General features: G+C 37.6%; 1 protein-coding gene across 1 annotated transcript in view; it reads right to left on the bottom strand.

Moving 5' to 3' along the window:
* The window catches only part of gabrb2b (gamma-aminobutyric acid type A receptor subunit beta2b), a 52,136-nt gene that overhangs the window by 10,292 nt on the left and 18,263 nt on the right, over positions 1-23,581 (bottom strand). The window contains exons 4-5 of the mRNA XM_086176727.1: positions 16,799-17,019; positions 8,421-8,503 (exon numbers count right to left, since the gene is read on the bottom strand). Coding sequence (XP_086032853.1) covers positions 8,421-8,503; positions 16,799-17,019 — 304 coding nt within the window. The remainder of the gene's footprint in view (positions 1-8,420; positions 8,504-16,798; positions 17,020-23,581) is intronic.

The following is a 23,581-nucleotide window of genomic DNA, read 5'->3' as shown; positions in this document are numbered from 1 at the left end:
TATATAATTCATTAAACAATTAGACTTGGTTATTATTTCTGTTTTTGTAAATTGTTTCTGAAACAAATTCCATATCCAGCACAGCTACTGGAGGTGGTCGGTTCTTCTAAATGCTTGTGACTCCAAAGTAGGTGGTACACTGGGACAGCATCCTATGAGCATGTCTCACTCTTTTGTTTCAAACACAGAGTGAATTTAATTATTCTCATTTTCAAAATTGCTTTGTGCAGCTGGATGGAGGGTATCACACAAACATGGATCTCGATTGAAGTTGGATCTCGACAAAAAGGAATCACACAATCTTAGTTTTTCATTTAGAACATGCTCTTTTTCTTTTAGAAGTATGTGATTGACTTGCATTTGTTCCCGAAAGGATGGATAGTCCCAATCATGTGAAAAAAAATACTGCCATTAGAGACTCTGAACAAACATAAACACACACACACACACACACACACACACACACACACACAATTTCTGAGGGATTTGACAATATGTATTCTAAACCAGCTCAAAAGGCCTTTCCGTACTATTAAGTCTAGATTTGCTTGCGGGACAAAAATAAATAATATTGTTGATGATAGCATCAGAGGAGAGAACAATTCAATACTAAAATTATTTGACTGGGATTATTATTGAAATCGCAAGGATAAATTTCCTACCTTTATAAGGGGCGGTGTGCCTTAGCTGGTAACAGCAATTGTCCTGGCACTCAAAATTCTTGGTTCAATTCCCAAGCTTCCCCTAGGATTTGAGTGTGTTGCTGAGCAAGACACTAAGCACTATTCATCCATGAAGGGTTAAATGAAGTGGCCAATTTAATGTTGTTTGTATTATATAACTGAATGTGACAAAATGACAGATAGCTCTCCCTCTTTCTTTTTATACTTCATTGTGAAGATTTACACAGGGAAATCTGAATGTACTTAAGACATTGAATTATTACATTGAAATAGGACTTTTTGAAAAAAAACAAAAAAAAAAAAAAATACACATTGAAACTTTTGTTATAGAATAATCACATTAGTTTGCAGCTGACAGGTAAATTGATTGAAAATGAATTTTCCACCTCAACTCTACGTAGCCCTCAAAGGTGTTAACGTGTTGGTCAGTGGGTGGCACTGTTGGGTCACACTATTGTTATATACCAAGTGCAACATAAAAAACATGCTTAAACATAGTGGGGAATGACTAAAATATCTTGCTGGAGACTTTAGCAGCTGCCATCAGGCTAGGGGTAAGGTACACCCTGGACTGGTCGTCAGGACCATATAAACAGACAACCATTCACTCTCATTCACGCATCTGGGCGATTGTTCCCATCAGTTACTTTGAATAATAGTGATGAAAGGATTGTTCAGTGCAATACTGCTGCAACTACAAGAAATTGCCACTCATCTCAGTGCCCGAAAAAACAGATAGGAGTCCTTTTGATATAGTCACCCCTGTTTCTATCACATTCTTGCTCTCTATCCTATCCCTCTGTCTCTCTATCTCACTCTTTCTAAAACGAATGATCGAGACAGAAGGTTCCCCATATTGAGCTTGGATCAGACCAAGTTTTCTGCCCAATGACGGGCAGTTTTTTTTATTGCCAATGTCGCCAAATGCTCACGTGTGGGTGAATGATGGGTTTCTGTAAATAATTTTGTTTGGTCCAGACCTGCTTTAAATATAAAGTGCCAGGAGCCAACTGGGTTGTGATTCTGCGCGGTCTAAATAAAATTCGACTTGCCTTGACAGTATGCTAGTTTGAGTTTAGCCTGTCTCTTTTTGCTAACTCACTTTTAGCAAGCATCCGAACTCACAGCATATGTTCAATTCTGCGATCGACATTGGTAGTCATCATCAGTTATCTAATTTGACCAACTAATCACAAATTAACATCTCAACTGGCATTATCAATCATCAAACCAAATGTGCTCCATTGTAGTATTTAAGGTTTCATAAGTGACCCTTCACTGATAGTGATTTATTAGAATGGCACTTAGATATGATGACATCTAGTGACACAACTATTGCATCATTTATATCACAGCCCCCCAGTCAGAGTAGCCCCGCGTACCCACACATTAACCTTGCTAAATAATGTAAGGAATACGATTTCCATGCTTGGATGTAAAATCTTGTCTGGACTATTACACACGTGTAAGCTCTGGCATACACATGCATTATAGAGATGCCAAGCGGGTCGCCACTGATGAAATGCAGAGGGACACTGTTTTCTTTGGCAATAATAGATGAAATCCTTATATATCAAGTTTGATTAATGCAAAGGCCAGAAGTGTGAATCAGACTTTCCTTGCCTTCTAAAAGTGTTGGATGAGTTACCTGACCATCCAACTATTAAAGACCTTGATCTCCCACCAACCTTTGAGGAGGTTAGACATGCAGTAAGATCGTTGAAGAACAACAAGGTCCCTCGCCCTGATTTTATCCCTGCAGAGCTCCTCAAATATGGAGGCCACCTCTGCACTCGCACACTTTATTGCAGACGTCTGGCAGCAAGGAACAGTCCCTTAACAGTGGAAGGATGCAAACATCATCATTATCTACAATGGCAAAGGAGATAAGTCCATCTGTGGCAACAGCCGTGGCATTTCACTACTTGCGGTTGCCAGCAAAGTCCTGGCCAAAGTCATGCTGCACAGAATGGGGGATAGCATCGCGAAACAGCTGTTACCTGAACCACAGTGTAGTTTCAGATGGAACAGAAGCAATGTGGACACTTTACAGCAAGACAACTTCGGAAGTGCAGAGAACAAAACCAGGACCTTTTTATGGCATTCATTGACCTATCAAAGGGTGTTGACACCATCAACAGGGAACAGGAAGAGGGCAGGGATCTGCCCCTTTTAGGGTCTGTACTGGTGTGCGTCAGGAATGTGTCCTTGCTCAAGTACTTTTTAATATCTTCCTGCTGTCTGTGACACTGCTGCTACACGAAAAAAATCAAGGACAGTGGGATAACGGTGAACTTTTTAACATTAGAAGTCTTCAGGCTGTCACAGAAATGACCTCTGAACACATTGCCAAGCTACATTATGGAGACGACTGTGCAGTTGTGGCCCTCTCACCAGAAGAATTTCAAGCTGTACTCACAGCTGCTGCAAGTGCCTCTGGCAGACTGGATCTCTGTAAATGTAGCAAAGACTGAGGTAGTGTGCCAGTGGGCAGCTACTCTCCCACCTCACCCACCAACCTTCACCATCTCAGACCAGCCTCTTGCAATTACACAACCTTTTAAATACCTCGGTAGCTTCCTCTCCAGCGACTGCAGCATGGAGGAGGCGATTCAAAACCGGCTCAGGCAAGCATCATCTTCTTTTGGGCGACTCAGACATAGGGTCTATCAGAACAAACACCTTAAACCCCCACACTAAAGTGTCTGTTTATCTGGCAGTAGTCCTTGTGAAACATGGACACTGTACACACGAAACATAAGGATACTGGAGGCATTCCACATCAGATGCCTAAAATGCAGTCTGGGTATATCCTGGAGGGGTCACGTCCCCCACACAGAGAAACTCTGCAAGACCAATTGCGTCAGTATCGAGGCCACAGTCGGCCAGCACCAGCTTTGCTGGGTTTGCCATGTTCTCTACAGCCAGCTATCTTGGCCGCCCCTCTGCTGGTGGCCAGAAAAGGCGATACAAGGACCAACTGAAAATCCTGATGAAGAAGCACAGCCTGAAACCAACCCAGCTGGAGGAGGCCACCACCCAGCACTCCACCTGGCAGAGGCTCTGCCAACAGGGTGTGCACAAACTTGAAGAGGATCGAACTAATAGACGGATGAAGAAACGTACAAGGAGACATGAAACCAGCACTATATCTACAATCCCAGATGGTGGATTAACTTCCCCTGACTGCGGCAGACAGTGTGAATCAAGGACTGGACTCCTCAGCCACAGCAAGACTCACAACTAGTGAGTCAAGATTTGATTGACAAAAAGAATGTCATGGGATCTTCTTTCAGCAATGAGCTGACTTCATAAAAGAGCACTTGGCTGCAAACAACAACTAGTGCAAGGTTAGAATTGAGCAGGCAATTGAACTTACATTACATGCTTATGATTCTCTATTTCTTACAGTTTAGAAATAAATAAATACATAAAAACTACTCTGGATTGGTCTCATACATTTATATTACATAAACGAGATGAAGAAGCAACCCCTGACCTCTACAATTGTCTTATATGCTAATTTCCCAGACTAGAAAAAAAGCAAACAGCCAAAATTAATTGTGCTGAAACAAAGTTTAATGTGATAATTAATGTGTGTAACAGGTGAAAGTTGCCAGTGAAAAATATGCATGCACTCATCTTATTGACAAATAATTATCCATCGCTGTCAAAGTCCCCATGGAGAGCAAGGTTTAGCTCCAGTCAGTGAACGTACCATTATCTCTGTTCCTACATAGAGCAGTCATCCATACGATCCTTATGCATTCATCCATCTACCTCTTATCCTACACGAAGGGTCACAGGTGATGCTGGAGCCTATCCCAGCTGTCATTGGGCCAGAGGCAGGGTAGACCCAGGACTGGTCGCCAGTCAATTTAAAATTTGAGTATTGCAAATTTAGAATTATAGAACAAATATATGCAAATATGGTCATGTAAAACACCGCCTTCTGCAATGATCCCAAATGAGGGATGATGAGCTTAATATTTCAAAGGTGACCAGTTGACAGTTTCTTTGGTCACAACTGTCCGGTGCCACCAAAATGTTATGTGTGCTTTATCCGCTTCTCTTATATGCATTTAATTTTATCTTGGGAAATGTGGTTGATTAATTTGTGAACTCAGTGGGAAAACAACCAGTGCTGCCATGATGGATAATTTTTAGTACTTCAGAAATTGTCGTCAACCAGCCTTTTCTATGTCATGAAAGTACTTGCTATGAGACTTATACATTATTGGGTGCAACATTATAGAAATTCTGTTGAGATTATTTTGACAATAGCGTTTAGATAATTACAACATAAAATATACAAATCTCTGAGAGGAAAAATAGGGAGGCTGCATTTCATATTCCAAATTACCTAAGATATTGCCTCTTGTCATAAGTGGCTTTTTAATTGCATGATTATGTATTTGCACTCAAAACAAGGTCAACAATATAATAATGTCTCAAGCTAATTGAGACAAGGTCAATGTGGAGGAAAGTATGCTTGGTTTCTAGACCTTAAATCTAATGTAGTAAAGATTATTACTCAGTGGCACAAATTAAGAATATTTGGTATCATTTCCAGCTACTTGACAGAAAAGAGGAATACACTGAATATAGTGTGTGTGTGTGTGTGTTTGTATGTGTGTGTGTGTGTGTGTGTGTGTGTGTGTGTGTGTGTGTGTGTGTGTGAGTGTACATGTATAATCTCTAATCTCTATCGCCCTCTCTTTCTCTAAAGTAATGGATCTTGAAATTATCAATGCCATGCCTTTTGCCAATTTCTATTCTTTTCAATTAAATGTGCTTTTTCGATATATTATTCCAATTGGTGGAAAAACATGGGGCAGAATGAAACTGTTTCTACTTTTCTTATAAATGGGTGAAATACTGTACATCCTGTGCAAGGACAAAATTAAATTAAACTACACTCGAACAAGTTGTGGATTCTGCTTTTGAGAGACTAAAAAAACTACTGATCACAATGACTTGTGTTTTGAGATGTTTATTTGACCGTTAGGAAATCCATGTTTTCTATCATGACCACTTGATATTGCAACTCCTAGGACAAAAACTGTGGAAAAGCATTTAAACCACTGGGGAAATCAAAAAAGGCATTTTCACCGCAGGCCTTTCTAAACAGTAATACTGAGTGTGGAGAAAGCATATGGCTATTATTTTTCAGACTGCACTGACCCATATATTTCAGAGACATGAGAATAATGTGGTCACAGATCCTTCTGAGCAGTCATGTGAGAAGCATAAACAAGAACATGGTGTTTGTATGCTTCTTTTTCATATATCTGCTAAAAATAACCCATTAGGGTAATTACATTTTATCCTATCTAATATACATGTATCCATTGTAGTTATGTGCAAGTTATAGCCGAGCAGAGTAATAGCAGGTGACAATATAATGTAAATAATTTAATTTCCCATGCTGCTACAGAAAATGTAAGAAAATGGTAAAAAAAAAAAAAAAAAAAAAAAAAAAAAAAAGCTAAATTCTATATAAGCATTTTGAGGCATTTTGAGCCAGCTGTCCAGTGATCAAGGTGGCAAGGTGGCTTATTAAAAATAAGATATTGCAGATGGTCAGATTTGAGAAAAATAACTTACCAATTGAGAATAAATTGATATCATTGAACCAGTTGAATCATCAAATGCTGTTGAAAAACAAGTGCTACAAGTATTTCTTTGAAACACAACTGAACCATTGAAATCATCGTTTGATATGTTTTACTGTCAGAATAAAAATAATGGGTTTCAGCACGATATTTTTCAAGCCCTTTGTGCGGTCAGAAAGTTTAATTACCTTTGTGTGGGAAATGAAGGCAGCTTTATGATTTAGAGAAAATGTGCCAATCAAAATGACAACTGTGAAAAATTAGTGCTGGAATTAGAAAAACAGGAAAGATGGCGGTTGGTCTCTTGGAATGCCGTTGTTGTGCATATCGTGCACACAGGTTTTGCCTCTTATCCGGTATCTGAGATTGATGGACACCATTATGACACCAGCCTAAATGAAATTGATAAGTTGGCAGCTAAAATATCTTGCTCAGGTGTAGCAACACTGTCTTCATTGGGGCATTCATTTTCCAAGGTTAGGATGAGAGTACTAGATAAACTGGCCCCCTACAAGATGATGAATAACTTTTCAGAATTTGTCAATACACTACCCAAGACTGGGTTTACCAGGTCTTAGGTAGTGCTGGAGAGACATTGAGTTTTCACTTGCTGCAGACACACAGCTGAAACAAATAAAACTCTGTGCTGCATTCTACACAAGCATGTGATAATGATGGGTGCATGTAAATATTAGTCGTGCAAAGAGAAATGCAATTACTTACAAATAGGAGGAAACTGCTATATGAACATCTAAATAGTGGCCCTTTAATATAATAATAATAATAATAATGATAATGATAATAATAATAATATATAACTACTTCAACAACAACAATAATAATAATAATAATGATAATTGGTATCATCATTATTGTTGTCATTAATATTATCAATACTGCTACTACTATGACTACTACTTCCTCCACCACTTCTTTTTCATGACACAACTAACATCGTATCTCAAAGAGTTGAGTATCATCTGGAATTTGATGCTCTGATTGCTACAAACAAATTGCTTTGATGGGAAATGAGTAGCCAGTAAACAATCGATGTGATGCCGCACTGTATATAATGGAGAGACAAAGTATCATATATGCATTATGATGGAAGTAAAGCATACTCCCGTCGATTAGTGAATACACCCTTCCTGCGCTTCTGAAACAACAATCCAATTGGTATAATAGCCTTTGCAAGACAAATAGACTTTGACTCTTCAAGGGACAGATTGTAGATGTGCAGTGGACCTGTCTTTATCAAAAACACTGCATATTTATCCAGGTAGTATTCAAAACACACACTTGTGCAATTTATTTGGAAAAAAAAAAATCTGCATGAGAATGTCATGATGAATGGTCTGGTTATTTGAGGTGTCTAAAGCATTTTTTGAGGCAGCAAGTTTACATTTTGGACCCCTGCATTTGGTCACATTTGCTCCTTTGTCAATTATTTGTGAACCAGTAGCAGCCAGCAACTCCAGGTTGGTTGCTAAACTGCAGTTGTTATATAGTACTCATTAGCTATATCAGAATGTTTAGTCCTAATTAAGTTTGAACAAGTTTATTATTTTGTTTTGTGAGCAAACTTGAATGTCACTATCTTCTCAATTTGTATTGAATGTCTCATTAAACGATGGTATATTTATTTTTTGTTTGCATTTTAATCCCCTTTACATCTGTGTATTTTTAAAAAAGAATTACGTTCATATTTGCATACTGCTAAATCCTACATTGATCTTAATTGGAAGCAAATAAAAATAACAATAAATAAATGATCTGCATTAGACCTTGCTCGGTCAAGTTGATAATAAGGTTGACACTGATTCTTCATTTACCAAGAGAAATGTTAAAAAATGGATGGAAAGGATTATTTTGAAAATTTAGGCTAAACCCTTTTTGGGATTAAATGTATGCAAAGTTGGACAAGGTTTGTCTTGTTGAAGACAGCAAAGAACTCCAGCTTTCAGTAAAGACACAGTAAAGAAGTTTTGCATTTGAAAAGTGAATTTGTTTATCAGCTGTAAAACTGTTGTGGATGGGAGCCAAGGGGCTCCCACCTGCATCTGAAACAGTCGGACAGGTGAACAGATATTTAAAAAAAAAAAAAAAAAAAATCAATACTCACAGCTCTCTATCTCCAGGGTGCAGTTTTGTTCATCCAGTGGATACCGTCTTAGGTCCATCATACAAGCAGCAGTGGTAGTGATCCTGAAAAAATGTCACTTGTAGTCATTTGATGGAGAATTTGGGAATTTGTGTATTTATGTTTTGATGAGGACATTGACATAAAACTGCTGAATCTTGACTTTTTCACCAGATGTAATTGAAATAAGCTGTACAGAGATGCTTTTTTTTATTAACGTTATCATTTTGCTTACAACATTTTCTTTTATTTGTTTTGTCTCGGTAATGCTGGTTTAGTTTAAATGTATTAAGCCTGTTTTAACCTTGCACCATACACTCTCAAAGGCATGCTAGAGAAAATAAATGAAAAATAAATCCTGTGTCCTTTTCACAGCACTTGGTAGGTGGAGCAATGTCACATGCTACAGTACCATCTACAAGTTACCTTTTGAAGGCATTTCTTGCAAACACGCAGGTGTTTGCTACAAAGCCATCATTGTCAATCTGCTCCTGTAGGAAACTATAACACCTGTGACCTCAACATATGTTTCTGCTTTCAAAATGCAGTTGTCGCAAAATGTTTTTGTAGAGCAATCGTCTTTGGTACAAACATTCCTGTTTCGATTCCTGGGTCGGCCTAGTGTGTCGAAGTGTTGTTGAGCAAGAAACGGAACCCTTAACTGCTCTCCTGGTGCTGGTGGAGCCTACTGCTCATGGTTCATCTATGATGGGATAATTAGAATAAATTTCCCCACGGGGATTAATAAAGGATAAATAAAAATTGATATGAAACATGCATGCTTCATGAGCATGTATGGCTCTTTAAAAGCATTGTCACTCAAGACAGGTATGCTGAAAGAGAATGGCAGAGTTTTTCACCTTCGTGGTTCACACCAACATTTATTTAATTTGTGATAAATGCAGTGGATCATTTGAAACCCTGGATAACATATGTTGACATAATGTGTTATTGATAACACATCATTGTATAGATAAGTACTTATTTGTGTGTTCAGGCATCTCTTTTCAGTTTGAATGACTGAACAGAAGTCAATAAAAATACTTGAAATAAGAACTTTCAAAAAATGGTTACTAGAACAATCAGTGGTTCTACAAGGTTTTTTTTTTCCTATTTTATCTTCTTTTTTTATAAAACAGTAACATTTCATAGATTCCTCAGGTTGTGAGTGGCTGTTGACACATTAAAACACGATGCACACTCAGGCAGCTACGGAGGACCAATTGAAAGTCACAAGTGTTGAGCAAAAATTGCACTTCATATTTAACACCAGCTCATTGTACCATTAAGCATGGTGAATATGCAACTTTTCTGTCACTTAAAAAACTCAAAGAATGTTATGCAAAAAATATTATGACTATTTTTCCTGATTTTGGGAATCATGACTGGAATTGTAAATTCAACTATCTCTTGGCCTTCAGGCATGAAAGCAAAGTTTTTAGACAAGAAGCTACAGGGCCAAATTAGGACAGTAGCTTAAAGGAAGATAGCCGGAAGGGAAGGGCAAACACAATGTTGACCTCAGGCGGACCTTCTTGAGTTCTGGAAGTCGGGCAGGCTTATGCCCTGAGGCAGGCAGCCTGTGGGCAGGCCAGGCAGGCTGGTGACCCCAAGAAAGAGATCCATCCAATAGAGTTGACTCTATTTTAAGCAGACAGACTGGGAAGTCCTACTGGTATTCGGCAGCATCACCAGTACGGCCGGCTAACTTAAAGCTACCTCCTTTTCGGGAGGGTTAAGTGAGGTTTAGGTTATTGAGCATAAAGTGTTCAAATCAGGTTTTAAGGCTTTACACCATACGAGAAAAAGAAACGAAAAGAAAAGAAAAATGAACAAACAAACAAAAAAAAAAAAAAGAAATGCAAGCTTTTTCCATGGATGAAAAAGTGCGCTATTCCATGAAACTGCTCTTAGATTAACTTTAAAGGTGTTTGAGTGAATATATCCACTTATATTTGGACCCTTTATTTGGGTCATATTGTTGGACTCAGCCACAAACACATTACCTGCTAGTTAGTTGATAAAACCACTTGAGGGTGGTATTAAATGTGCATATACACAAAAGCAAAGCCAGACTCGAGTTCCAAAATTGAAAGGAATAAAAACCAAGCGGTCTATTGCGATCCATATTTGCCACAGGCTAATGTTCCGTGTATGGTGAACGTGTGTGTGAAAATCTGTATGTAAGTACAAGTTCTTTGATATTACAATTTCCAATCAAATGTAAAATTACCTAACTTTAGACAAATGTAGTCAAACCAACACAACTACAGTATGTGCATATATGTGTAAAGTATTAATATTCAAGTTAATGTTCTGTAGTTTCTTGGGTCTTTAGAGATACATTAATTTAATTTGTGTTTTTTTCTACTCTTGGTAAGAAGGGCCTCATGTTGCCAGTGAGACAATGAATTGGCAACATGGAAACAGATTTGGTTGCATCTTTTGGACCTTTATAACAGAGCTGGGAGGAGCAGAGCAGTGATATTTTGCCGCAATACAGGAAATAACAACAATACTATGAGGAGACAAAAGCACACAACTGTAATAAAAAGACAGAATCTACAAAATGCTGTATTGAGTAATGAACTAGATCAGCAAGATCTTCCTTGATGATAAGAAAGATCCAAGATCATAAGATCATAACCTGATTGAATGTTTGCTATTGTCCAAATATTTATTGTTTCTATGCATATTTGTTGCAAAAATTATGGTCAAAAATTGATATTGTCTTTTTATTTCACAGTTATATTTCATTTTTAGCTGGCTAAGATACTAATGTTCTCTTTGGGAGTGGCCAGGACAGATATGATCAGGAATGAGTCTATCAGAGGATATTTTGGAGAGAAGGTCAGAGAAGCCAGACTGAGATGGTTTGGTTATGTACGGTAGAAGGATGCTGGAATTGGAGCTGCAAGGTAGGAGGTCTAGAGCTAGACCAAAGAGAAGATTTATGGATGTAGTGAGAGAGGATATGAAGGTAATTGGTGTGAGAGAGGAGGATACAGAGAATAGGGTTAGATGGAAAAGGTTGATTTGCTGTGGCGACTTCTGAAGGGAAAAGCCGATAGGAGAAGAAGAAGAAGAAGAAGAAGAAGCATATAATACTTCATACATATATCACCTATATTACTACCATAGTAACTTTTTTATCAGCAGAATAGCTTTTACATCGGCAGTAAAAAAAAACACAAGATACGTATGGAAAGGATAATAACAGCGACCAACCATGAGTCAGTAGATAAGATCGTCCATCAAACTTTGTGAAGGGAACGTAAGGATGTGGCTGTGGCTAATAGGCCACCATTCTTTCCCTGTCTTGGATCTTGTGTGAGAGCTTTACTCCCACAGCAGCAGTTGCCACAGTGCAGCACAGCACTGTGGGTAATCGTCTCAACACACCTGACAGCATAGATAAATTTGTGCCAGAGGAGCAGCTCATCTAGAGTCCAGTCCTCTGTGTTACAGATAATCACCTTGTGTTTTTTTTTTTTTTTTTGTACGTCTCTCTATTCTACTCTCCCTTTCTGTTTTGCTCTATAACTCTTTAATACAGACAAGATGTCAGAATCCACATTTGGGCAGTCAGAGAGCAACAGAAAGCGACTTATGGGCTGCAATTTGAGTGAAATTATTGAACTATTTTAAGAAATAGTTGTGGCCATTATTCACTCAGACAGCCTCTAGAGAGGCATCCTGTATGGGTTAAAAATCTTGCGTGTCCACATCCATTATAAAACGGACAAGTATGCTCACGCGTACTGTCTTTAAAAGAGACAATTTGATGGATTTGTTCATTCAAAGACCAAATCGAAATGAATAAAGTTCAAAGTGAAATGCATTTCTAATTGGCCAATTCCATCAAGTTCTCAGGTTATCATTTTGCCCCTTTTTGTTTAACATTAAGCTTCTGCTTCACACCAAATTTCAAGTCAGAATAAAATGGAATGACCAGGCAGTAAATTGGGTTAAAGTTTGTTGAGGTAATTTGTTATTCATCAGGGATTTATCCTTTTAAAACCATACATCGTACAAAGAGAGATATATTTTGTTTTGTTTTGGTTTTCATATTTTTATCTTTAAGCTATCGTATTACTGGGACATTTTCAGTTCAGCGATAATGCTGCATTAGCAATTAGGTCAGCTTAGCATTTATTATGCTGGGTGTGTAGAGTATATTCAGTAACCTTCCAAATATTTTTGTGAATCTCTGGAAACGTACTATTTATACTTCACCAAGCTATCGCCGCTCTTCAGTTTAAGAAAAAGCGATGGTTTGTAACACACTGGGGTCCGACATAGCTTTGCAAAGCAATCCACAAACCGCAATGGGATATATTTGAGTCAGAAATGAATGGCAACCCATTACAGTCACAACTCTTGACTTGTTGCAAGTAAGATATTTTATCAAATAGGCCATTGCAAAATCTCTTGTTGGACCCATCTGCCTTAAATCACAGCACCATCCTCCATGGACCCTCGTAATATGAATATCAAATACCGTGTATGTCTCACATTTACTATATGTTTTTGCTCGAAGCCCAACAATATTCCGGTCCTGTCCTGAAAATCGGCAGTCATTTTCTGTCCCCTTATATAAAATGCTCAACATAAACACTATCCCTTTAAATGAATTCCCTGCTCACAATCATCAAGGTTTGATTTAACCAAAAGTGGACTGTCATCCAATCGTTTTTTAACGTTCGCACAGAGGAAAAAACCCAACCTAAAAACAAGACATGAAGGGAAAACAGCAAGACAAAACCCAAGGATATAAATGGTGACATGAAGAAGAAAGGAAAATGGGGCCATGTCATTAAAGGTGAGAAAGACAGGAGACTCATGACAATACACTTTATAGCAATAAGACACTTCAAAGGGGAGAATAATAGCATTAACATGATATTCTATATTCTTCAGGGTTTTTTTTCCTTCCAGAATATGACAGAAAAACTGCTTTAACATAAGACGGTAAGTTGTATTCCCCTTTTCTTTGTCCTGCCCCCCTGCACACCTTTGTCAGCATTTATTTCTTTCTGAAGGATTTGCTGCTGGTCACTGGGCTCTGCCGTTTGCTACTGCTTAACCAAGGGGTAAATTACCTGTTAATTCCTGGCAACTTTCTGAACACCGCATGAAGATGGAGTCGCTGGTGTAGAACCGAGAGCAAGAGTCTGTGGCAGAATCTTTGGGAGACTACGTAGGAAAGGTGAAGGTTATACATGCTGGTGCCTGGCTGTTTGTGTTATATTGCTGTCACAACCTGAATTTATGTGTTTAGAAATGTCCAATTGTGTACCTGTCTGGATTTAAGTGATGCATTTACTCTCCCTCAAGCCCCATCTTGTCCGATCCATTAAATGATTCGCAGCAGAATTTCTCGGTAAGTCTTACTATGGTCCACGGTTGCTTGGTTACCACCTGAGGACACTGCTGACCATGCCAACAGAGGTCCATATGTTTCCTCACTTGCAGTGGCTCTTCATTTTTACCACTCTTAGCAAAGTGTCTGTGTCTGGATGGTAAAGAGGACCTGAGTTCAAATCCGAGCCAAATAGCCTGTAATGGTTCCACCATTTATACATATTTAGACCGAGCTAATGCTTGCACCTTTGCTCACGCACTTAGGATTTATGCATAATTTTGCCCGTCATAAGATTTAAAATGACTCATTTTATTCAAATGAGCATGCTTTTAGTCTGATACAGTCTTCCTTAGGTCCCTCTTTTAACAGGCTTTTTTTGTGTTTCGCTGTGATTCGGAGCCAGACAGACACAATTTGTGGCTTAATTCACTTCTCCTTTCTCCTGACATTTCAATCAAGAACATCCAAGCCCATCTCACACCAATAAGTCTGATGCAGACAAACACACAAGCCCTTCGTTCAACTATCTTATATACTACCTTAAACCAAAACCTGCCTCTGAATACAGACATGGTCTTTCTTGTCAGCTCTCATTTGCTTATGGATCCAAACGAGACTTTGAAAGCAAAAATGCCAGTTGCCTTTGGATCACTAAGATGAATCCCTGACCTAAATTTGCAGTTTGTTTGAAAAAATGAGAAAGTATATGTATGAATATTCATATCGTGTTCAAACATAATCTGAGTCCGGATTCCATCAGCATCTATGGACTATTTGATTCACTGTCCAATTAAGTACCTCAGTCATTATATTACAACAATACATCTGCCTGTTTTAACATATTTTCATGCACAGATGTAAGTAATTTTACACAATTTGGACACAACAGCACCGACTATCAGTTAACAGTTTTGTGTCATAATAGCAATTCATCAAAATTTAAAACGGTTCATTATTTTCTTTTGCTTTATTCTTTTGTTCATTTTGTGATTACATTAAGTTCCCTGGTCATATAAATTACATGTGGATTTCATTAGTGGACTTTTTTTGTTAAAGCAGACGGATCTCTATTGGTGTAGTTGTTAAATGTTGGCACAAATGTCACGAAGACTAAAGTTTATTGTTTATTATGTTTCTATGACAAAAACGTCAACCCTATTTTGAGATTGAACCTTTTGTGGCTGTTTATACCCCAAAACACAAATGGTGAATCATTTCCACACTGAACTAGGCACAGATAAATGGTTCTATACTGTGTTATGATGAGAAGCATATCTAATTAAAAAAAAAAAAAAATCCCTTGAGCAGAGTTTTGTTCTAATATTCTGATTTTATTCAAGAAATATTCATTGATTTTTTTATTTGGGTATTCATACATTTATTTTTTCCCACTTTCTCACCTTTTTTTTTTCAGAACAATTGATGAAGAATTTACAGTATATTGACCAAAAACCACCCCGATGAAAATATTTATCAATCTCCTCCATCAGACTGTAGTACAGGAGTAAACAAAGCAGATATATTTTTGGAGATAAAAAAGAAAACATGAATGTTTAAAAAAATGAAACACACTTAACAAAAATAAACAATTATGCATTGTTTCTTTCCTTGACTGGTTTCCTGTTTTGTTTTGTTTTTTTTTCTGCAAACCCCAGTGTGTGTTGCCTCATCACTGACGTGCACAGGCTTCCGTGACCCAATTCAGGATTTGAAAAAAATCTGGTTATCCTGCTTACATGATATTGAGTGTAATGGGTGATGGATTTCTTCGCCAAGTTTCAATCTAATCCCTCTTCATCCATGGTAACATTTGGTTTTGCACTGACTTTTGTCACAACTTCTGCCATCTAAGGCAAATAACCAAATACTCATGAATATATGTTTGGGTTTTTCTGAATTTTTATTATTGGGTTTTTATGCACCAAGTCCAAGTCATAGAGTTAATAACGAAGGTTATCTGTTCCATTTTAAATGATCAGACAGTGTTCTATTTTAGTGCAATATGGCCATCACAACCTGCTGGTATCTGTTTGGCTATTCTGTATGATTCTATCAACGTTTGACGGAACCAGTTAACTTCAAGCAAATTCCCCTCACAAAGTACTTCATTTAGATTTTTAGACAATATTCATATATTTGGCATAAATGAGACTGGTCACAAGCAAATCTGTTTTAAATCAATATAATACATAATACAAAAACTGCAAGCAGCCCTAACCACAATCACCTTAGTAGTGGCTTTGAAAAATGAAACCATTTATGGAATTGGGCCATCATAAATTAGACCATGTTGGACACTATAAAAGCGCAATATGTGAGTGATTACATTTTTTTTCTGTGTTGTTTCTGTTAATATGTAATTTCTCTCTTCCTCAGAAGTAGCCCAGCCTGCCAAAACAGCCATTAAAATGTTATCGTGTGCAATAACTTTTTATGGAGTTTGGGCCTGAGAGGCCTATTTGCAAAATTAACGGACAAGACATCAGTGTGTGGTGAAAAGTGCACTGTCATCATGTTAACTTTGAGAGCTGCAGAGTGTAGGTATGTCAATTCATGTAGGGCAGGGGCTGTCTGGATAATTATCTTATCACCATTTGCAGGATATTGAAAATACTCATATATCAATTAAAAGGACCAACTTGAAAAAATATAAGAAAATTTAAGCCTGATACTGAATCAAGTGTTAAATCACATTGTTTGTCCATTTTGGGATGCTGTTGCGCCTCACACCAATTGTTTTCTTCACCTGGCTTCAATGAATTTAATTATAGACCGGTTGTATTGCAGCAAGTGTTAACTCAGTGGTTTCCTTCTTTCTGTTTTCCTTTCTTTTCAAAATGTGTCCAAGAAGAGGTGTGTGAGGACACTGAATTGATATTGATAGACTGCGATTAGTGTTTTTCATCAGTGAGTGTTAATGTGTATACCATGTCATTCCGTGTGTGTATGTCATCTAACGTAGCGTAATCGCCATTTCAAGAGATGGAAACCTCACCTGAGACCGTAGAGCACAGTACCATCTGGGTGCAGTCGAATCATTCTGTTTTTCACTGTGACACCATGCACAAACGACTTCTTGTCATTGAGGAAGTAGGTGTCGGGGACCCAGAGCTGATCGGCCACCCGGTTATCTAGGGTCAAATTAAGGGGAATCTCAGAGTAGGACAGTCGCTTGTCTCTCCAGGCCTGCTGGAAGTACATGGTCAACGTGTAGTCCTGTGAGATAATAAAGCAGGAGTGAAGAAAGAAGTCAGGTTGATCAGAGGCAAGGGAGAGACAGAAAGAGGTGGGAAAATGGCCAGAGACGGGAGGAAGAGAGAAATAGTAATGAGCGATAGATAGCGATAAATAGAAAACATGAGCATTAAAAAGCAATGATATTACACTGCAACCTTGGAATACTTTTTCACTCTCACATGAGATCAGGCTTGTCATGAAATACAAAATGGCTTGTAGGTCAAAGCAAATGAAAAGGATTTTTGCCCTTTTACTCATTTTAAAGAAATTAACTTAAACTGACCAAGTAGTATTACTGTAAAATGCCTTACTATTTTTTCACTTGAAAATCTGATTTTTTTTTTAAATCTGTGTGCTTTAGTACCTCTGTAAGTGGTCTTTACACACAGAATATGTGTTATGATAGTTACTTTTCTTAAGGAAAGGTGACAGAGGAGCGCAATCCCAAAACAACATGATGACAACTCTATATATCGTTGATAGATGGTTGTAATGCATGCAAAGATCACACCTTAGTACTGGAAATTGAAGTGCTTGACAGAACATTCTTTTACTGCACAGACATAATGCATTTATTGAAGAAATTTATCGATTCAACAAATAAATCAGCAGGAATAGGGAGGATTTAAAGAAATCGGTTTCGGCAGAATTAATGTTCAAGTCATTTTATTATGACGTATAGTTCTTTAACATAAATGTGTCTTATATCACTGAGCCTAGAATTCCAGTGTGGAGGTCAATCACAATAACTGTCCATAAACACAGGCTTAAAATAGACCCCTGTTTTGGTATTATATACATTGACAAAACCAAATCTGAAGATTTATGATTTTTAAATAAATAGAGAAAGCTAGTTCTTTCCTGGCATGGTTTTCTTTATCTAGGATCTAGGACACGATTAAACAGTATCTGCTCATTTTGTTCAGTGTAAGGAGCTTATCATTCATGAAAAACTAGGTTGCCATCTCAAATAACTTTTTTTTCATGATTGGCACATTCATTTCCAAGCGAAGAGGCTGAACATGCATTTTTGAACGTGCCAATTGGACACAAATCTGATATCCCACAGTACCTTGGGGACAAAAGCCTTGGATATTACCTGGAGAAGTCCAACAGGAGCTAAAGTTCTTGCTTGACTAAGAGCAATTTTGTAATGGCTGTTGTTTGTACTTTATTAAACTCGTGTTAATAGCAGCCATGTGCTTACAAGAGTACGTGCTTCACGAGCAGTTTTGCCACTGAGCTCATAATAACACACACATAGATAAATGAACATAGATTCAAAATTCTGACTTTCTAATTTATTTTTTCTTTATTTTTCGCACCAATTCACTCATGTTTGCACGTGCTGCCTTTATAACACTTTCCTCCCAGGCTGCTGATTATGTAACAGCTCACTCTCATCTTCCTCCCATGCAGTTCACTAAAGCACGTGCAGCTGGAATGAGGTTCTTTGCCATGCAGTCCTCTTGCACTATGTTCACTCATTAATGCACACCATCAAACAAAACCAAGCATTAAACATTAGGGAGGCTTCTTGAATTCCCACTCTTGTAGATGCACAGACAAATGCTCTTCCTGCCCTTTTTGCAGTGTGGGCTTTGAAAAGGGCATCCACATTTATTTTGCATTTGGCAAAAAACGTATATATCAGCAGGTATTATACAGCAAACTAGCTGGTTTATTTATCAGAGAGGGGATATGATAAGAGCAGGTAGTGATATATAAGTGATAGTGATATATAAGTGTTACATTATTAGGTGCTCCATGAGTCATTATACATTTTGTATTCAAGAGTCAATCTTTCACACACACACACACACACACACACACACAAAAAAAAAAAACAACATTTATTTCATGTGATAAACTCATATCTATGTTGGTTTATGGTGAGTGTTTTGTGCGCTTAAGCAAAATTAATAAATGAAGTTAGTGTCTGTTTCATCAACAAAAGGCCTACTTTGGCAGGCCTACTTGAAGAGGCTTGGGTTTTGCTTTGTGGGCCAGGCCCCATGGAAGTGCCTCTGTTTCCAGTTTGCAGAGAACATAAAACTTCCTCCATCGACAGCTAAAGTGTGCCTTTTTTCCCTCTCTGTGGGTGGAGGAGGTTGTAAATTACCAGAATAATAGCGGCAGCTGTGTGCATGTAAGTGCAAGGGAGGCTGTCATAATAACAGTCATAATGAGCATCACTACATAAACTGCACTGGAGAAAGAAAGAGTGGGTGAAGAATGAAAAGAGAATGGAGGGGAGACAGAGAGTGATGCGGGAGGAACAATATTAATTCATGAGTGCTGAATACACTGCAATGCCAAGCTGCCACAGGGAGGACAAGACAGTGATCATTGTACTCTAACACTCCAGCCTAGAGTGTGAGAATCCATCACAACTAATCACCAAATCCCTGCTCCACGGCATGCTTCCGACTCTATCGTCCTAATTTTGGGGATTTCTTTTGGTGAAGACATTTTTTTATGTTATGAAACATACATTATTTCCACTTAAGATTTAGTCAGTCATAAAACCAAACTGTATGAGCTTGGTGTGGAGGATATGTCCCTCTAATACTTTTGCTTATAATATATATAACTTAATGCATGATATGCTGTTTATAAATATATCACTCTGTTTCTTGGAGGAAATAAAATCCATTGCAACAGAGTTCTGAAAATGACATCAACAACAATCATACCAAAATATTGAGTGCTATATCTTTATTTACCTTTTGGGGGGGTTCTTCCTTTGCCTGCTCGTTCTGAAACATCTTATAATAATATGTTCATCCTGAATGTAATACAGTAAACCTGTGATAACTTAATTGAGCCAATGTTCACAATAACACATGCACTAACATAGAACATCGTGACTGAGAGAGAGCACTAGACTTGAGAGCATCCGGCACTCTAAAATAATTTCTATATGAAGTGCTGACTGTGTTTGCCTGTTGCGCCAATGGTGTGCTCTCTTTAAGTGAAAGATGCACCGTCATCGCGGCTCTGCAGTGGCCTGTAACTAGCTGAACAAGTAAGAGATGAAATGGGAGCAATTAGGTTGACTTCTGTGCAGTAAGTAAAAATGGATTTCACTTTACTCATAGTTTGTGTTCAATCACAATAATTGCATAAATAGTGAAAGTCACTGTGGTTGCAGACCTATTAAAATCAGGCAGGAATCCAAGTGCAACAATTATATTTTTCAACGCGAGTTGCTGTGCTCAGCTCTTCCAACAGGCGAACTATACAGAATTTCCAAATAACAAATCCCCCATGTGTTGCATATGTCGCAATTTAAAAAAAAAATTAAAAAAATCAATCAGTTTGTTTTATAAATTTTAGTTATCTGTATCCCTTTTGGTTTGCAACAGCTAACTGACTTTGTATTTGGGCACATACAGCACTTGCTTGTGGGCTACAATCAATATTGTTGGTCAGATATAATGAGTGTGTAGTGTGTTCTCTCAGCTAATTGTGGTTTCACAGCTTCACAGTTTTGTGTCTGTCTTAATCTAATGTGTTATACTGTAGAGGCTTTTACCAAAGCAACTTCCCAGGGCAATTTAATTCTCCAGCTTGAGAATTTCTTTAGACCTTGTAGTACACATAAAAGATATATCAAATAAAACAAACAGCAGGGACCGAATGTAAGGAAGCGTGCGTTCAAATCTTTGTTCTTAAGACCTTAAAACACTTTATAGCCTTGACTTTGACACTTTATAGTTTTATTTGTATTTGTATTTCTTTTCTTTTTTTTCTTTTTTTTTTTCTTTTATATTGTTTATACAATTTCCATCTATTATTTATTATTGTTATGTTTTACTTGAAACTCTAGCACAACAATTTCGTTCGGGATAAATAAAGTTGTTCTTATTCTTATTCTTATTCTTATTCTTATTCTTATTCTTATTCTTATTCTTATTCTTATTCTTATTCTTATTCTTATTCTTATTCTTATTCTTATTCTTATTCTTATTCTTATTCGGCCAGTTTGTCTTTTAACAGGGGCACCCATCTCTGTCTTAATCTAGACTAGCTGTAATTCCACAGATATCTCCTCCTGTCCTTATAACTCATGAAAGACTCGCCGATGGAGGATGAAGGAGTGATTCATGTGAAAACACCTGACCAAGAATTCTAGACTATACCTTGGGTATATTGAAGGTACTGCTAAATGGCAAGTCTATTCCTTTTACCCACAGGCCACTCCCGTGAAAGCCTCATCCAAGGTCAGATTTTAAAGGTCAGAAAAGACACAACCTCCTGGTGATTTATTTTTTTTCGCAGATATCTTGCAGAGTCATACATCCAAAGGTTGATTAATTATTTTTGAATAGGGAAAAAATATAATGAAATGTCTATCTAAGAAATTTTTGAGTAATTTCTTTTTCTGACACATGACACAGTTTTTACCCCAAACTCTAGGTTGCTAGCACAAGCTTAACAGAGTTAAAGAAAACCCTCACCTTAAGAAAAAAAAGACAATATTATGTTCAAATCAGAATGCCAAAATACAGAAACACCAGAGGTTAGGTTAAAAAAATAAATAAAATCGAGCAAATTAATAATAATAATTACCCTTAGATTCGGAGTGAAAATGTATATGAGAAGTACAAGAATATGGTGAAATGGTGAAAGAATAGAATATATTTTTATATATGTCAAGAAATGAAATAAATACCTAGACCAAAGTGGCAAAACCTGTGTCTTCTAGCTGCTACTACTGAGAGCCGTACCAAACCATTTTGTGTAGAATGACTCACCGTAGGCTTTTGCTGTCACTTAAAGGGTTTGTTTACCGGATAACTACAAAAATACCTATTCTGGAACATAGAAAATGTTGTTATATAATCGGAACCAAAGCAGGGACAGGTGACACTGAAGCAACTATATTACTAAGTTGTTTTTCGGTGTTTTTGATTCACTTATTTCATCATTATTATTATTATTGTTGATGTTGTTGTTATCATTATTTATTTATCTATTTATTTATTTATTTTATATTATTTGTCTCAGCAAGACTGATCTTTGAATTCAGTTTGATCCTTCCTTTGGGGTTGATCGAACATGACTCGCGCAAACAGTAAATTAGACCACTAAGACAATTTGTTGAATGTAGAAGTGGAAGAGATGGCTTTGGTAATATAATGTGAAGCGTACAGATAAGATCAATCTGAGCTCAAGGCATTCTCCTCAGACAACAATGGACAGTCACTTGATAAGAAAGGAGTAAAATGGAGGTAAGGTGGACGGTCAAGTGAATCAGAGGTAGAAGCACAGTAAGAGCATGTAAAAAAAACAAGGCTATGGAAAAAAATCAGTGGAGTGCTAGGGCCAGACTGGAAACTGAGGCAGAGATGTACAGCGAGAGAAGATAGGGATCGAAATGAGCATGACTTAATAGCAATGCAATCTCTGTTTCTCTCTCTCGCTCTCTTTTTTTTTTCACTGTCTTCTCTCTGTTATCCATTTGTGAAGTCTGGTATGGCTTGGTGAGTTCCCTTGAAGGTGGCGTGCTGTTCAAGAGGAGTCAATGAAAGGGGTTGAAAACATCAATGGAATGGGGATGCAAATTACTTTTTTTCACAGGATCTGATTCTAGCACTGACAGTTGTCTCATGATAGATTATATATTTCCTTAGCCCCCCTACACATTTTCTTGCAGATTATGTTATATTTCCCCCCATTTTTTCCCTAATTCATTTACCAGTAATTAATTCCATCTGCTTTTTCCTATACCCCTATTAGCCAGATTCACTTGTTCATATTCATTTCACATGAGCTCCTGTTGCATTTATAAGCAAAGACGGATGAGAAATATGAGTGGATGATTTCGATCAGTGTCACTAAGCTGAAGAAGTCCAGGGAGCTGTCTGAACCACATGACAGTTATTGAACGTGTCCATACTCTGAGGTGCGTGAGCTGTTTTCAAGGGCCATGTAAACCAATTTAATTCTAAAAGCCCCTTCTTAAGGTTTATCAGCATAAGAAAAGGAGTCACCATGATGCAAAAAGAAGGTTTAATTGACAAAAAAGGGTTGAAAAACATGATTGTGCAGGAATGTCTATTTCTTTTTTTACCTCTATTATTAAATCTGATATTGCCTAGGACACTGACCTTGAGGACTTGAACTGAATTATAAGTACCTTTACCATAAAGCACCCCTGCCTATCCTATGAGTCAGTGTCACTTTCTTCCCGCTCTAATAGTAATAGCTCTGGTATAAAGGAAATACGATACTACCTACGCTCAGCCATATGTCGAAACTGCACCCTGTCATCCACCTACTTCAGTTTCCTCCAAGAAGGCTTGCAGCAAGTTGCTTTCGATTTCTCTGTTTCTCACTGCACTAATCCCATCACTAACAGGTAGAGACTGTGAACAACTCGGTATAGGACGCATAAGTTCCAAAGAGGTCTGACTATATACATGCAAATACCATGATAACTTAGTGACATATTTTCTGCACGCTCAGAATACTTGCTTATGAAGTCTGCATCTCTGGTCAAGCTTGTACCCTGCATATGGGAAATCTTTAAGTT

This window comes from Fistularia commersonii, chromosome 29 (genome assembly GCF_037954325.1).
Source record: "Fistularia commersonii isolate RoL2024-O1a breed Wild chromosome 29, RoL_Fcom_v1.0, whole genome shotgun sequence".
Taxonomy (NCBI): domain Eukaryota; kingdom Metazoa; phylum Chordata; class Actinopteri; order Syngnathiformes; family Fistulariidae; genus Fistularia; species Fistularia commersonii.
The sequence above is the reverse complement of the archived record's forward strand: the minus strand, read 5'-3'. Positions and strand labels throughout refer to the sequence as shown.